Raw genomic sequence first — 17,521 nt, forward strand, 5'->3', positions numbered from 1 at the left:
AGGAAGGAAATTAAAAAGAATGAAGGAAAGGAAACAGGAAGAAAGAAAAAGAAAGAAAGAAAGAAAGAAAGAAAGAAAGAAAGAAAGAAAGAAAGAAAGAAAGAAAGAAAGAAAGAAAGAAAGAAAGAAAGAAAGAAAGAAAGAAAGAAAGAAAGAAAGAAAGAAAGAAAGAAAGAAAGAAAGAAAGAAAGAAAGAAAGAAAGAAAGAAAGAAAGAAAGAAAGAAAGAAAGAAAAAAATTTTAAGCTGATAGCACTGAGTGCCCGACTTTCATTTGCAATGTTTGTGTCCTCCTCTGTTACAGTGTAACTGGGAGCCATGAAAACTAGGTTCAAATCCCATTTTTGTCATTTACTACCTATGTGTCTTAGGTTGGTAGAGTCAGAAAAGTTGTGGGATGAGATTGGGGGATAGGTCCTATTAGCTAAAGATGAGAAATTAGGGGTATAAGATATTTCAAACATGAGAATCTAGATGAAATAGTTTAATCAGGTGGCATAGATTTAGCACTGCAGCCAATGGTAGGATATCTGGGGTGAATGTCTGTGTTTTTTAAAACCATTACCTTTCATCTTAGAATTAATACTAAGCATTGGTTCCAAGGTGGAAGAGTGGTAAGGGCTAGGCAATTGGGATTAAGTGATTTGTTCAGGGTCACATGACTAGGAAGTGTCTGAGACCAGATTTGAACCCAGATCCTCTCCAGAGCTGGCTCTCTATTTGCTAAGCTACCTAACTGCTCCTGAATGTTATTCTTTAGTTGGCTGCCTGGCACATAGTAAGCATTTAATAAATATGTCTGTTTAGTTGCTTGAGGCTGGAGAATAGAAGTCAGAAATAGATATTTATGTGGTCATTGAAGCCATGAGAGGGAATGAGGTTGCTAAAAGATACAGAAGGCAACATCTAGGTTCAAAACTCAGATGTGCCTTCCACTGTATGCCTCTCTGGTCCTAGTCTTTTCCTCTCTAAAATGAAGGGTTTGGACTAGATGGGCCCTAAAGAGCCTTCATTTCGAAATCCATGAATCATAAAATTGATGTGACTTGCCATTGCTTTGTAATACTCATATCTCTTTTAAATTGCCTTCTCTTATTTCATTACAAACGTGCCACAATTGTATTTTCTGTAAGTTTCCTCCAGTCCGGCATTTAGATGTACAAAGAATATCACTATAAATAACTTGCACAGATGGTTCTTATTTATTAATGGTGATTCTCTTAGGACCCATTTTCCATGGTGAGATTACTGGGTCAAAGGATATGGCTATTTGCATTGCTCTGGTAGTGCACTTCTTGCCTCCATAATCCCACCGTGGGAAATGTGGCCTTAGAGAATGGCTCCAAGAAAGCGTTCTCACCAGACTAACGCCAATAGCAATCAGATGAATTTTCTCATTTTTCTTTGTCAGTTCTGTAGGTCCGAGTGGGCCTCTCCAGAGGGATTTTAGTTTGCATAGTTGTTCTTAATTCATTGTTTCAGAGAGAGAACTTCCCTTCCCCATCGTATGATGGAAAGTGCTAGATTTGGAGTCAAACAGATCTGCGTCCAAAGTCGCCCAGCGAGGCTGACAACTTCCCTGACCGGGGCCAGGCCACTTAATTTCCCTGACCCTGTTTTCTCACCCCCTGAACCGGCAACAAATACTACAGGTTTTTGCAAACACATGTGATACGTCGTTGTTCACTTGTTCCAGTCATGTCCTCTTACTCTTCATAACCCCATTTGGAGTTTTCTTGGCAAAGAAACTCATGTCCTCCTCCAGCTCATTTTACGACTGAAGAAACTGAGACAAACAGGCTAAGTGACTTGAGGCGTCACCCAGCTAGTGAAGGACCTGAGGTCCTCCTGGCCCTCTAGCTACCCCAAAGGTCCAATAGATAGAGCCAAAAGTGCCCTTCAAATAGGAAAGAACTACATAAATGATTTTATTATGTATTGGTGTTGTGATTACCTTGTTCTCATCTTTCTTGTTGTTGAGGGGTTTTTGTTTGCTTTGTTTTTGTTTTTAGGCTCTTTCTGACAGAAGGGGAAAAGGGCAAGTGAAAGTTAAGTGACTGGCCCCAGATCAAACATCTGAGAAACCTCTGAGATCAGATTTGAACTTTTTTTTTTTACATTTTTTATACAATTAATGTTCTACAAACTACCAAGCAGTTGGGGCGGGGGGGGGGGGGGGAAGACTTTGTTTTGTGATTAAATGAGTACTGACATATAAAGTCCTCTTCTATAAACTCAATAAAATAATAATAAACCCTCCAATAAGTTTATATATATTCTATTTAAAATGACTTGTAGTTTTACCAGTATTCTTATAAGAGCAACAGAATATTTTGAACAACATATAAACCAGGATTTCAAACAAAAATGTAAATGGGTTTCATCATGATTTTAAATGAATTTGTAGCAAGTAGGTGGCTCAGTGAATTGAGAGCCAGGCCTGGAGTTCAAAGGTCCTGGGTTCAAATGTAACCTCAGACACTTCCTAGCTGTGGGACCCTGGGCAAGACACTTAACCCCCTTTGACTAGCCCTTACCACTCTTCTGCCTTGGAACCAGTACTTAGTATCGATTCTAAAGTAGAAGATAAGGATTTTTTTTAATGCTACATGAATGTCAGTTGTCACTAACTTCCCTCTTACATAAAGCAAGATCTATAGCCACACTGACCAACTCTCCTAGTATTTTCCTGAGTTGAGGAAGGGAGGGAGGGAGGGAGGGGATCACAGCGTCCCCATTCTGCAGGAGACATCACAATGTGATTTAACACGTGGGGCCCAAAGCTGACAGCCATATTCATCGTTTATATTAATAAAATAACATGCTACTAGAAGTAAATGTTAATAACATTGATAAATTAAGTTTGGCCTGTTTCATAATTAATAAATAATTACTCATTCATATCAATGATATTCATAAAAAAGCTACCTGACTGATGAGCATCCTTAGAGAAAGGAGACGTCCATTAATAGCAGCATCATGCATGGGAGACCAATCAGACACAAAATCTGTGTAAAGATGGAGGAAGTGGTTAATGACATTTCAGGCCACAACTGAGTTAGGTAGAACCTAAGATTTAAGGGCACGTCATCGCCTCTCAATGGATGAGAGCCTATTCGGCTCAAAGACCAAGGACGAGCATCAGGTATGTTTCCCTTCTATACAGTGCAAACACCGGATGGATTTGGAGTCAGAGGACCTGGGTTCCAATCCCAAAGGTGTCTCTGATGATCTGTGTGACCAAAGGTAATTCTCTGACCTCTCCACACCTCAGTTTTCGCCTCTATAAAATGATGGAGTTTAGACTAGACAGCCTTTAAGGAACTTCCATTTTTAAAAACGTGATCCTTGGATGCCAGAGGTCCCCTCCTAGAGCACAGCCTTGCCATGGCAGAGCTGGGTGACCCAAGATGGACAGGTCATGGCAGAGTTCTGACAAATAGTGATCCACTGGAGAAGGGAACTGCAAACCACTCCAGTATCTTTGCAAGAAAAGCCTAGGGACGGCCTGTGTGTGTGTGTGTGTGTGTGTGTGTGTGTGTGTGTGTGTAAAACTAAAATCAATAGATATTAACATCAACATATATCCATTAACATGACTAATTAATAAAGTAATATTATCAATATTAGTTACCAGACTGATGAATATCCTTAAAGAAAAACATACGTGTACATATACATGTGTTTACATATACAAATACATATTACATATCTACATAACATAGATACACTATACACATATACTATATGCAATATATGCATTTATACATTGTTGTTGGTTGGTTGCTTTCAGTTGTCCGACTATGCGACCTCATTTGGGGTTTTCTTGGAGTTATTTGCCATTTCCTTTTCCAGTTCATTTTATAGTTGAGGAAACTGAGGCAAACAGTGTGAAATGACTCGCCCAGGGTCACCCAGCTACTAGGAGTCTAGAGCCATTTTTGAACTCAGGAAGGGTCTTCCCAAGGCCAGGCCCCGAGCTCTATCCACTGCATCAGCCAGCTGTCCATATACACACGGACTTGGGTAGTGGGTCTTCCTCTCTCACCCAGGCTGGCAACACAGCGGCCGCTCCTGGGATCAACCCCACGGCTCCATTCCCGACTTCTGCCCGTTCTCAGACAGCCCAGAGACCCGCCTCTTGTAGAGGGGGCTTCCCTGGACTGGGGTTTACACAGATGCTTCGGTCAGAGCGAAGGAGGCGGGGGTGGACGAGGAGGGGGCGGGGCGATCAACAGGCTTAAAAAAATTATAACGGGCTGTTCCGGCTCTCCTCCCACGGCCTCCTCCAATGAGCCAGGGAAAGGCTTCGGGTCCTGCTTCAAATCAGGAGTCCCTGAAGGGTCCCATTTTCGGCGGGAACCGGAACCCTGATCCCGGATCTGCAAAATTTCCCATTAACTGGGCTGGGAGCTGGCTTGGTTACAGAAAGCGTCTGGCGCGAAGCCTCCACAGAATGGTCTAGCTCGCGGGAGCTGTCTTCAGCCTTGGCAGCCCCGGGAAGCCAGCTCCGTCTGACCGTGCCCTCCATGCGGGGGTTGCCCGCACGCGGGGAGAGCCCGGAACGGCTTGGAACACGCATGCCATTCTCGAATGGAGAGTTGTTCTAGGGCAGCCCGGCACGGGCCTGAACGCTGCAGATGAGAGCCCTTCTCAGCAGGCACAAGTTAAAAGATTCGGGTGAGCGGGCACCTGGCTGACAGTAGAGCTCTCTCCCGTCCCTTTTTACAGCCTGGCTTTAAAAATGGGAAGGGAAGGGCGGAAGCATTTATAGAGCCCCCGCCATAAGCCCAGCATCACACCAAGTGCTTCTTGGCAAATCCTGTCTCATTTTAGTCTTTACAGCCACTGTGATGTAGTTGCTGCTAAACACATTCTACAGATGAGGAACCTGAGGCCAAAAGAGGTGAAGTGACTTGCCCAGGATCACGCAGCTAGTTGGTGTCTGGGGCCACATTTGAACTCAGATCTTTCTGATGCTTTATTCAATGAGCCATCTATCTGTCATATATTATACAAACATACATGTGTTTTATATGTGTGTAGATAGATATTCATGTATATATTCTTTCTCCTTCTCTCTCTCTCTCTCTCTCTCTCTCTCTCTCTCTCTCTCTCTCTCTCTCTCTCTCTCTCTCTCCTCTCTCTCTCTCTGTCTCTCTCTCTCTCTCTCTGTCTCTGTCTCTCTCTCTGTCTCTCTCTCTCTGTCTCCTCTCTGTGTGTCTCTCTCTCCTCTATTTCTCTCAACTTTAAAGGAAATAAAGGGGGGGGGGGACCCAACAGTGGTGCAGTCTCCTCTTAGAGACCCAGAAGAGTGATAAGGGCTAGACAGGGAGGCTTAACTGACTTGCCCAGGGTCACCCAGCTATGAAGTAACTAAGCCTGGACTTGAACCCAGGATCTCCCATCTCCAGAACTGACTCTATCCACTGAATCACTTAGCTGTTCCTACTCTCTCTCTCTCTCTCTCTCTCTCTCTCTCTCTCTCTCTCTCTCTCTCTCTCTCTCTCTCTCTCCCCCTCCCTTTTCCCTGTTCCTCTCTCTCTCTCTCTCTCCTCTCTCTCTCTCTCTCCTCTCTCTCTCTCTCTCTCACACACACACACACACACACACACACACATCTCTTTTTCTAGCCCAATATCTCTGATCATAAACAGTGATGTGAACAGGGACTTTTCCTGGCCTTAATTTGACTGATTAAATGGAACAAAAGGAATCCAAACCAAACAGCAGAATAAGTTATGCTGACTGATGAATTCTGTAGGTCTTATTGCTTCCACTCTATAGCTCATTAAACCTCATCTAAACAAATGATCCATGACCAGACAAAAAAGTTATGTAACAAACTAACGTGTGATTGAACACAAAGAGAGGCCCTAAGTTTTATGGGAGGTCCATGAAGGGAAGGAGTTCGTTAACAACTGGAGGGATCGAGCTCATGGAGAAATTGGCTTTTGAGCTGAAGCTTAAAGGGTAAGTAGTATTTTCAGAGATAAAACACAGACACACACGAGGGATGGGACTGGTCCAGATGTTAAGGGGTCCAATTTAGCTAGCTTCAGTGGCATATATGAAGATGGAAACAGTATGAGAGAAGCCCAAAAGAGGAGTAGTATCAGTAATAATTAGGGCCACTAGATAGCACAGTGGACAGAGTAGATAGAAGAGACTCATCTTTCTGAGTTCAAATCTGGCCCAAAACTTACTATCTGTGTGACCTCTAGCAAGTCATTTATCCCTGTTTGTCTCCGTTTCCTCCTCTATAAAATGAGCTGGAGAAGGAAATGGCAACCCACTCCAGTATCTTTGCCAAAAAAAACCCAAATGGAGTCACAAAGAATTGGACTAGACTGAACAACAACAAAGCACCAGTTAGAATTTACATAACACTTTAAGGTTTGCACAGAGAGCACTTTCAGTTGATCCTCACAATAGCCCTGGGAGGTAGGTACAATTATTATCCCCATTTTTCAAATGAGGAAACCAAGGCAGAAGCTATGTGACTTGCTCAGAGTCACACAGATAAAAAGTGAGGCCACATTTGAACTCTGGTCTTCCTGATTCTTGGTCCAGCGCTCCAGTTACTTTGCCACCTTGCTGATTCTAGCTACAGTGGTAGGTGGTGCCATATTGTAGAGGGCTTCTAATTCCAAGCAAGAGACGGAATTCAACTCAGTCGACAATCAAAAGCCCTAGCAGATTTCAAGCGCATATTGACATAGGATCATAGCCTAGAGCTGGAAACAACCTCGATGGCCAGTGAGGCTTCATTTTACACTTGAGAAAACTGAAATGGAGGGACTTGCCTAAGGTTTTGTAGATAGAAAACATGAGAGAAGCAAGTTGAACCAAGACCAAGATCCCCAGAGTCAGTTCTGCCCCCTCTTTGCCACACTGCCTCCATGGCCAGAAGACCTCAGGCAATACTGGGAAGGTTACAGCAGGGTGGAATATGAAGATGAAGCAGGAAAAACCATTGAGAAGTTATAGCAACAATTCAGGATGGTAATGAGAGTTTGTGCCAGAGTGACAACAGAGGAAAAGACAACTTCAAGAAGGATTTCCCCAAAGTTGGAGAAAACACTGAAGTTTTTTTTTTAAATACATTTTTGAAAATAGCTCTGGTGTGCAGCCAAGCATCTAATGATTAACCTCCTCCCCACTCCAATCCATTTTGTCTGCAGCTCAAACTGCTGCTAACAAACACAGCTGCATCATTCCCTAAGCCCTCCTTAAACAAGATTGATCAAACACAAAAAACAAAACAGGAGAGCTAAGTGATTTCAGTTCTAAATTGTGATCATACTCAATCCTTTTAACCTAAGGTCCATGGGTTTGATAGCTATTTCTCTCTTCCTTCCTTTTTTCTTTCTTCCTCTTTCTTGATTCCTTCCTTCCTTTTTCTCTTTCTTTCTTTCTTTCTATTTCTTTTTCTTCTTTCTCTCTTCCTCTCTGATTTCTTTCTTTTTCTTGATTCCTTCCTTCCTCCTTCCCCTTCTTCCTTTTTTTAAAAAATCCTTACCTTCCATCTTAGAATATTGTGTATTGGTTGCAAGGCAGAAGAGTGGTGAGGGCTAAACAATGGGGGTTAAGTGACTTGCCCAGGGTCATACAGTTAGGAAGTATCTGAAGCCCCATTTGAACCCAGGACCTCCCATGTCTAGACCGGACTCTCAATCCACTGAGCCACCTAGCTGCCCCCTGTTCCTTTTTATCTTTCTTTCTTCTTCTCTTTCTTGATTCCTTCCTTCCTTCCTCTCTCCTCCCTCTTTCTTTCTTCTTTCCCTTCTTGATTTCTTCCTTGATCTTTTTTCTTTCTTTTTTCCTTTCTTCCTTTCTTTTCCCTTACCTTCTATCTTAGTATTTCCAAGACAGAAGAGTAGCAAAGTCTAGGCAATCAATTTTAAGTGACTTGCCCAGCATCACACAGCTAGGAAGTATCTTAGACTACATTTGAAACCCTGGCATTTTATCTACTGTGTTACCTAGCTGCACTGATGACTATTGCAATATACTTGGTTCTTCTTTTAAACCTATTAATTCTATTCTATTGATTTTTAAAATACTATTTTGAGAAGAGATTCACTGGCTTCACCAGACTGTCCAATGGGTCCATTCCCCCCCCCCCAAAAAAAGGTATAAGGACCTTTGATTTGGCCATGCCCTCTCTTCCACCCACTCCCTTCTTGCCTGAACCCTTCTCTGGAATCTCTCATATCTGCTAGATTCTTTGCCTGAAACCTTCAGGGCAGACATTTCCAGCTTCCTGTATGTCTCACATTTCCTTGCCTATAATATCAGAGTGGAAAATTAATGATTGGAGGCCTTATCTCTCTCTATAAAACATCTGAGTTTCCCTTGCCCAAATATAAAGACTAGCCTGTGTCTCGGTAGAGTTCCATGTAACAGTGTACCCAGCACTGCTGGCAACATCCTGCAAGGTCACCACCAAACTCCCTCCTTCTGAGAGGGTCTTCAGAACACTGAGCTATATCTCTGGCTATAACCCTTCCTAGCTCCATTCTGGACATCTCGTTCCTACTCATTGGAATTTCCCTCCCTCCATTTGATAGGCGATTTGGATTTAGGAAAGCATTTACTTACTTCTCCAGAGGGAAAACAAGACTACTTGGGATTGGGTGACCCTGAATTAAAATGTAACACTCCAAGGACAAAGATAAATTGTGCCTACAGAAACAAGACTTGGCTGAAAATACACACACAAAAACCTTAAATCATGACTGTATGTGACTTAGTCTTTGATTTTTCTTTTTTTAAAATGCTTTATTACAAAAGAGGACTTCCTGAGTAGGGAAGGTGAAAGATATGTTCATGGATGATGCTGATAATAATAGAGTTTTATGTATATGCACATACATATAAAACACACACACATATATATACATATGTATGTATTGTCATTCAATTGTTTCAGCTGTGTCTGACTCTTTGTGGCCCCATTTTCTTGGCAGAGATACTGATTGGTTTGCCATTTCCTACCCCAGCACTTTTTATAGATGAGGAACCAAGGGAAACAGGGTTAAGTGACCTGCCTGTGCTCATTCATGTGGTGTGTGAGGCTAGATATGAACTCAGGTCCTCCTGATTCCAGACCCAGCACTTTATCCACTGTGCCACCACCTAGCTCCCTGAATTGGTGTAGATGCAGATTTAATTTGAACAATTTTAGAAGATCATGGGATTTCAGAATGGAAGGGAACTTGGAAGTAATTCTGTCTAACCCCTTCATTTTCCAAAGAAGGAAATGGAAGGCCAGGGAGAAGTGGCTTGCCAATATCACAAAAGTAATGAACAGGAATGTTTGGATTCAAAGCCAGGTCTTGGGACTCCAAATCCTGTGCAAGATCTTACAGAGGCCGTTTTAATCAAGTCAGCTAAAGTGGGAGGAGGAACAACCCCCCCTGAAAAAGACAAACAAATACCAGACAATTTGAAAACGGAAAGAGTACTAACAAATAAGGGCCTTATCAAAGTATTTACAGCTCCAAGGCCTTGAAAACAGCTCTGATTTTTCCACCACCCATTTGCAACATTTGGCTGCTGACTAGGCAGGGCAGCTGTAAACCAGCCAGTATCAACGTTTTCAGCTGAAAAGTGAAACACTGTGGTAATCACCCATTAGACTCACCTTTCATTTCCATGATTCTTACATCGGAGCTCTTTAATCTCTACATCACACTGAAAAGGAAGCTCTTTTAATTTTTTTTAGGGCAATTTCTGGAACTAAACTAAGAAACTTACATTATTTCAGATAAGATTTCAACTGTATCAATGGGTCCATTTCAAAGAGAAATGGGCCATTCAGTAAACGTTTGGAAAGGACTAAGGAAATCGTGGCTATTTCCCTGATTCCAGATCACTTTTACTCTCTAGCCCTCCCCAAAAAATGAATTATGCATCTGAAATATAATAACTACAGCTGAATCCCCAGAAGCATTACCAACCCAAAAGGCTAACTCCTCAAGAATAAACACTAGGGGACTCTAGTCTTTAAAGCATTTTCAAAGCACTCCTTCCCCACAGGATAGACTGACTGGGGGGTTTCTGCCCAGGATTCATCTTGGGACCCTCCGTGCTGCATAAACTCTATTGACAGCCCCCCACAAGGAAGTGGATAGAACTTACCCAGGGTCTCAAATCCTGTAGTCGATTTGTACCCCCTGCCATTCCCATGATCTCTCTCCTTCACCATGGCTATGCCACCTCATCTCTGAGTCCATGACCCACCCCCCTTTTGGGGTGCCAGTTGACCCAAAGAACTCGTACATCCCTTTTACTGGGCCAGGAATATCATCTGTTTGTTGTTGCTGTTCAGTCATTTTCAACTGTCCAACTCTTTGTGACCCCATTTGGGGTTGTCTTGGCAAAGATACTAGAGTGGTTTGCCATTTCCTTCTCCAGCTCATTTTACAGAGGAGGAAACTGAGGCAAACAGGATTAAATGACTTGCCCAGAGTCACTGTCTGAGGCCAGATTTGAACTCAGGAAGATGAGCCTTCCTGACTCCAGGTCTAACACTGTGCCACTTTGCTGCACATATTGTCCATAGGAGTCCAATATTTTCTCAGAGAAGATGCGCCCCCGCTCCTTTGTCATGGGGTCCCCATTTTCCATCTTACTACTTCTTCCATGAGAATACTCTTCAGCAAGGCCCTCCATTCCTCTGTGTTGGGTTGAGATCCTCCCTCTCAGTCCCCCAAATTTAATCCCTCCCTTCTTCTATCTCTCCCATTCTTGCCTAGAGACTCTAGGAGACATGAAGCAGCACTAATTCTGCCCAGATAGGTGAGGGGGAAGGAGAAGGGGAAATATTTCTATCCAACATTACTTCAGTGGGAATTTGTAATTCTGAGTTATCGATAATGACCTAGGAAAAACAATAATATAGAAACTGGTTAGAAGACAGAGCTCAAAACCAATATCTCAAAAGTTTTAACTTTATAAGTCAGATATTAAAGAATGAATAAATAATTGTATATATAATGAATCAGGGAATTATTTTTAATGCTTTTTCTTTTTTGCCTTTGAAAAAGTACTTGGACTCAAAAAATGCCAGTCAATGTGTTCTTTCCATTTACAAAGAAAATATGAGTGTTTTAAATGAAACAAAAAATCTCTATTACATATAATTTTTAAGGATATGCATTTCACATTTCATTTGCAAAGCTGTCTTTCCACGTAAGCCCTCTTATATTTAACTTTTTATACTTCACTGACACTTTTTAAAAACATAATTATCATTATCCCTCTTCCTCCATGTCTCTCCCCTCATCAATCATTTAAATTCTTAAACTAATCATCATAGTGAAGCAAAGCAGATCGAACCATTGGCCATTCCCCAAATGTATGTCTTGTTCTTCACGTCTATTCCATCATCTTTATATCATGAGGGGAAAACCTATTTCATTACTGGTCTTCTGGAGTTATTGATTGATCATTGCATGGACCAGAATTCTTAAGTCTTTCAAAATTGTCTTTCTTTATGATATTGCAATCATCATACAATCGTACAATTTTTTTCTCCTGGTTTTTCTCACTTCAGGTTTTTCTAAATCTGACCTTTTCATTCTTTCTTGCTGAATTATAAATAATAAATTATACATAATATTATTAGATAAATAAAAATTATAACATAAAATTAGATTTATATACATCATTATTTGTTGAGCCATTTCCCAAACTGAGAGGCCAAAGGATGTGAACAGATAGTTCTCCAAATTAGAAAAGCATACTAATAACAACCACATGGAAAAAATGATCCAAATATTTAATAAGAGAGTGTTTCCCCAACAATTTTTAGGAGTCTTTCCTGAAGCTATTGGGACCTTTGGGTTTATCAAAAGTTATCTCACTCTGCTTTTAATCTGTCCCACTGATCAACTTTCTATTTTTAACTAAGTCTTGATGATTACTAATCATTAAATGTACTTTGAAATGATACTACCAATCCTTAATTCCTTCTTTTTTATCATCATTAACATTAAGATTCTAGATATCTTGTCAAATGAACTTTGTATTCTTTTTTCTGGCTCTTTAAAAGTAACTATTTAATGAGCTGACTGAGATGATATAGAATAAGTAAATTAATTTAGGTGATATGTATTGGGGCTAAATTGTCCATTCAGATATTTAGAATTATCTTTATTTCAGTAAGAAGCATTTTGTAGTTGAATTCATGTAAAGTCCTCTGCATGTATTAGGAGGTGGACACAATACAATTCTATAGTTATTTTGATTAATTTTATTTTTATTTTTCCCTAGTTACATGTATGTACAAATAATTTCCAACATTTTATTGTTTAAAGGATAAATTAAATATTTTGGTTTTTAATATAATTTTGCTTTTTAATATTTTTCCATGATTACATGATTCATGTTCTCTCCCTCCCTTCTTTTCTCTCCCCTCCCAGAGCTGACAAGTAATTCCACTGGGTTACAAATTCCCAACATTTAAAAAGAATTTTCAGTCTTGAATTATCTCCCCACTCCCCACCATCTCACTGAGATAGTAAGCAATCAGATATAGATATTACACATGCAATCATATAAAACATTTTTATAGTTATTTTGAATGAAATTTCTTTGTCTTTTCTTGCAGTTTTGTTGGTAATATATAGAAAGGTTAATGATTTTGTGGTATTATTTTGTATGTTGCTATTTTGCTGAAGTTATTGTTTTAATTGATGTTAGATGAATCTCTAATGTTTCCTAAGGAGACTAGCACATCATCTACCAAAAAAAAGTTTCCTCTTTGCTTGTTCTTATTTCCTCAAATTTCCTTTTTTCTTGTCTTACTGATATAGTTGGCATTTCTAGAGCTATACCTTATTAAGTAGTAATAATGGTAATTGACATTTGCTTTACTCAATTCTTTTGGGAAAGCTTCTAGTGATTTGCCATTGCATACAATACTTTTGGTTTTAAATTAATACTATATATCATATTAAGAAAATTTCCTTTTATTATTATGCTTTCAAGATTTTTTCTTAAAGAACGATGTATTTATCAAAAGGCATTTCTGTATTTATTAATATAATCATGTTTTTAATTGTTGCCATTAATATGGTATTTTATGTTCATAATTTTCCTAATACTGAAAAAATCTGTATCTTGATATAAGCCCATCATAACTATAATGTTTAATTATGTCTATATATTGCTATATTCACTTTGCTAATATTTTATTCAGAATTTTTTCACAGGTATTCATTAGGGATACTGAGCTGTCATTTTCCTTCTTTGTCTCTTCATGATTTAGATATTAAGTCTATATTTGTATAATAAAAGAAGTTGGGAAATAATCCTTATTTTTACATATACTTTATGTTATATAGTATTAGAATTAATTTGTTCTTTCAATCTGATAGAATTTACTCATAAATCCATCTGGTAATTGTAGTTTCCCTGTATTGGGAGTTCATTTATGCCTTATTCATTTTCTTTTTTTCTGAGATTCTATTTGAATTTTTTTATTCTTAATAATTTACATAATTTATTTATATAGAAAAGCATCCACTTCATTTAAATTCATCAACATTTATAGCTAATTTTGATCAAAACTGTTTCTAATAATTTCCTTTCATTTACATTGTGAATTCTCCTTTTTCATGTTTATGTTGATAATTTTGTTTTCCTCTCACTTTTTTTCAAAATTCAGATTAACCAAAGGTTTATCTTTTTTATTCATTATTTCTCTAGGTTTTTAGTTGCATATTTAGTCCATTGATCTATTCCTTTCTCTTCTGTTGATTTTAGTATTTGAAAGTATTGATTTTCCCTCTTGAGACAGATTGGTTACATCTCAAAATTTATGGGATGTTGTCTCATTGTCATCCTCTGATGAAATGATCTATTGTTTCTATGATTTGTTCTTTGACTCACCAGCTCTTTAGGATTAAATTACTTAGTCTATGTTTAAGTTCAAATTCTTTCTCCAGAGGCTCTTGAATGATTATAATTTTTATTATAATAAAGTTAATAAATGAAATATTTATATTCAATTTTTGTAAGTTCCATGTATTAGTATTAGCATATTTCTTTCTGTTTTACTCAGTCATCAGAAAGTTCTCTTATTTAACTTGTTTCTACAAATATTTTTGAATCCTTAAGTTTTGCATTGTTTATTTATTGTAGCTAAATTCATCTACATTTAAAAGAGTACATTGAGGGACTGCTAGGTGGTACAGTGGGCAGATAGCTGTGCTCAGTCAGGAAGATCTGAGTTCAAATGTGGCCTCTGATACTTACTAGTTGTGTGTTACCCTGGGCAAGTTAGTCACTTAGCCTCTATTTGCTTCAGTTTCCTCATTTGTAAATGAGAATAATAAAGGCATCTACCTCCCAGGATTGTTGTGAAGATCAAATATATTGAGATAATTATTCAAGTGTTTTACACAGTGTTTGGTCCACAGCTAAGTATTATGTAAATGTTAGTCATTAAAGTCCCTACTATTATAGATTTGCTATCTATTTCTCCTTATAATTCAATCCTTATTATTCATTGTTCCTTTCAGCTTCTATGACATTTGGTGTATGTATTTGTGTATAAATAATGTGTATACATACATAAAATGTAGAAATATATGCACACATGTAATAAGTTCTGACATTATTTTAGTATCTATACCTTAAAGTGTAATGTAATTTCTCTCTCTACTTTAATAACGTCTATTTTAACATGCTTTATCAGAGATCATGATTGCTATCCCTTTTTTTTATTTCATCTTATAAATCCTGTTCTTGCACTTCATATTAAAATCATGTAAATTATTCTAGTTTGTGAGCATTTCCTGTAAACACTATCTTATTGCAATCTGCTTTCTAACCCATTCTATGATCTTTTTTTCCCCATTCTGTGGGTGAGTTCATATTCAATGCTATGGTTACTAATTATGTACTTCCCTCCATTATTCTATTCCCTGCCCCCTCTTTACAAAGAAGGAGAAGGTAGGGAAAGAGAAGTAATGTGATAAACAATAGTGATATTTCCACTAAACTATTTCTCCTCTCTAACCCTTGTCCAGACTTCAATCATTAGTTCCTTCTTCCTCCCTCTTTCTTTCCTTTCTTCCTTCTTTCTCCCTCCCTCCCTCCCTCTCATGTTTCTTTTTCTTTTTTACTTTTTCTCCCCCTTGATCTCTCCTTTTTTTCTCTCTTTGACTCATTTTTCTCTTCCTCCCTCCCTCCTTTCTTTTTTCTTTCTAACTTTCCTCTTTTTCTCTCCTCTTCTCTCTTTCCCTCTGACTCATTTTTCTCTTTCTTTTTCTTTCATTCTTTCTTTCTTTCTTTCTTTCTTTCTTTCTTTCTTTCTTTCTTTCTTTCTTTCTTTCGTTCCTCCCTCCCTTCCTTTTCATTAAGTCTTCCCTTTATGTTCTATCCTCAAAAGTTCCCATTTGGTTTTTTGTTTGATTATTCCCTTTTCCCCTCATCCCACCCTTCTCGAAGTCCTTTTGTTTGGTTCAGATGTGCATGAAATTTATCTGGTACTGCTCTTCCTTATTCCTCCCCTCTTTTTTGCATCTCCTTCTTAAAACCTCCAATTTTGGAGAAATCTTAAGTTCCTCACCCTTGTTCCTCATTTGTTTCCCCATTGTATTCCTTTATCCCAGGAAATAAAATTTCAGAACAGAAAAAGGGGGGGGGTGGTTCTGTGGCACAGTAAACTAACAAACATACAAGGTTGCCAGTAAGGAGGAGGGAATCTGAACAAGGAAGAGAAAAGAAGCAAAAGGAGGAAAGAAATGGGTAGTTAATTTTTTTAAGAAAGTAAAATAAATCATTAACATAATTAAAACCCCAAAACAAAGAACAGGGTGAACAAATGGAAATGAAAGAAGTGAGAGGAAAGAGAGGCTTTAGGAAAAGTTACATCAAATTAATTTTTGCAAAACTAATCACAAGGACAAAATATTGAAGGGAATAAAAATAACTAAAATATTAGAGAAAGATTATGGAAAGCACAAATCTAACTCTTTTAACTTTATGTATGAACAGACTAACTATGCCAACAAAATGAAAGAGGACAGAGTTGATAAGCAAATAAAATCTGCAATCTGTTGCAAGAAAGGCATCTAAAAAGCATACACATACACACAATCAAAATGAGAGGCTGGAACAAAATTTACCATGTATCAGATGAATCCAAAAAAGCAGGAGTTGCAATCACACTAGCAGACAAAGTAAAAATAAAAATTCAAAATATCAATGGAGACAAACCAGGAAATTATACTATACTTAAAAAGAAAAACAGACTGAACCAATATCAATATCATAGAGATGTACCAAAAGTTCATAATGGAAAAGTTAACTCAATTACAAAAATTTTGTGTAACACTAAAATAGTAGAAGGCTTTACTGTTATTTGCTTAGAGCTGAACAAATCTAGCAAAAGTAAACAAAGGGGGAAGAATGGAACTAAACTGTATGATAATTTAGACTAAAAAATCTCTGAAATCTGAATGAAAATATTAAAGATTCACAAATTTCTCAGCAATACACTAACAAAAATAGACCACATGCTAGAGCACAGAAAAATTATAAATAAATGTAAAAAAGACATACCAAATACATTCTTTACTGACCCTATTGTAATACAAAATAGTCATCAATATAGAGAACCCAAGCAAAAGACACAGACCTAAATGGAGACATAATCATGGAAATCTGAACTATGTGTAGGTCAAAGAACAAATCACAGAAACAATTAATAACTGAAGGACAATAAAAATGAGACAACATACCAAAATTTCTGGCATACAGCTAAAGCAGTCCTCAGAGGAAAAATTATATCCCTAAAAACATAAGTTAACAAGATAGAAAAAGTGATGATTAATTAACTGAATATATAAATTTTTAAAAGAGAAAACCAACAACTAAGTAAATTCAAAATAAGCATAAAAGAGGAAATCTTCACACTTAAAGAAAAAAATAGATAAATTAGAAACCTGGACTGATAAACAAAACTAAAGAGTTGTTTTTTTGAAAAAGACTAACAACAGTGATAGGAGTCAGGTTTTTTAAAAGATTAACAATGTTGATAAATGTTTAAAAGCATCCTGACGAAAACAAATCAAATGAATAAAATTTAAAATGAACAAGATACAATTACCACAAACCCAGAAAAAAAATAATTATGAGATCCTACTATACAATATATAATTACATATTATATTCCAATAATATTGAGAATTCAAAAGAAATAACAAGATTACCCAAAGGAACATTATTTGTTGTTTTCCAGTCATTTAGTCATATCTGATACTTCGTGACCTCATGGACCATAGTAAGCCAGGCTCTTCTAATCCTCCACTATCTTCTGAAGTCTGTCCAAGTTCATGCTCATTATTTCCATGATACTATTTATCCATCTCATCCTCTGCTGCCTCCTTTTCCTTTTGCCTTCAATGTTTCCCAACATCAGTGTCTTTTCCAATGAGTCCTGTTCTCATTAGGTGGGGAAAGTACTTCAGCTTCAGCTTTGGTATTTGACCATCCAGCAAATA

General features: G+C 37.9%; 1 protein-coding gene across 5 annotated transcripts in view; it reads right to left on the bottom strand.

The window, feature by feature from the left end:
• ASB11 (ankyrin repeat and SOCS box containing 11) overlaps positions 1 to 17,521 on the bottom strand; it is a 139,432-nt gene that overhangs the window by 33,580 nt on the left and 88,331 nt on the right. For all 5 annotated transcript variants that reach the window (XM_056808465.1, XM_056808466.1, XM_056808467.1 and 2 more), the window contains one exon: positions 2,928 to 3,007. In XM_056808465.1, the coding sequence (XP_056664443.1) occupies positions 2,928 to 3,007 (80 nt within the window). The remainder of the gene's footprint in view (positions 1 to 2,927; positions 3,008 to 17,521) is intronic.

Source organism: Monodelphis domestica, chromosome 8 (assembly GCF_027887165.1).
Source record: "Monodelphis domestica isolate mMonDom1 chromosome 8, mMonDom1.pri, whole genome shotgun sequence".
NCBI classification, from domain to species: domain Eukaryota; kingdom Metazoa; phylum Chordata; class Mammalia; order Didelphimorphia; family Didelphidae; genus Monodelphis; species Monodelphis domestica.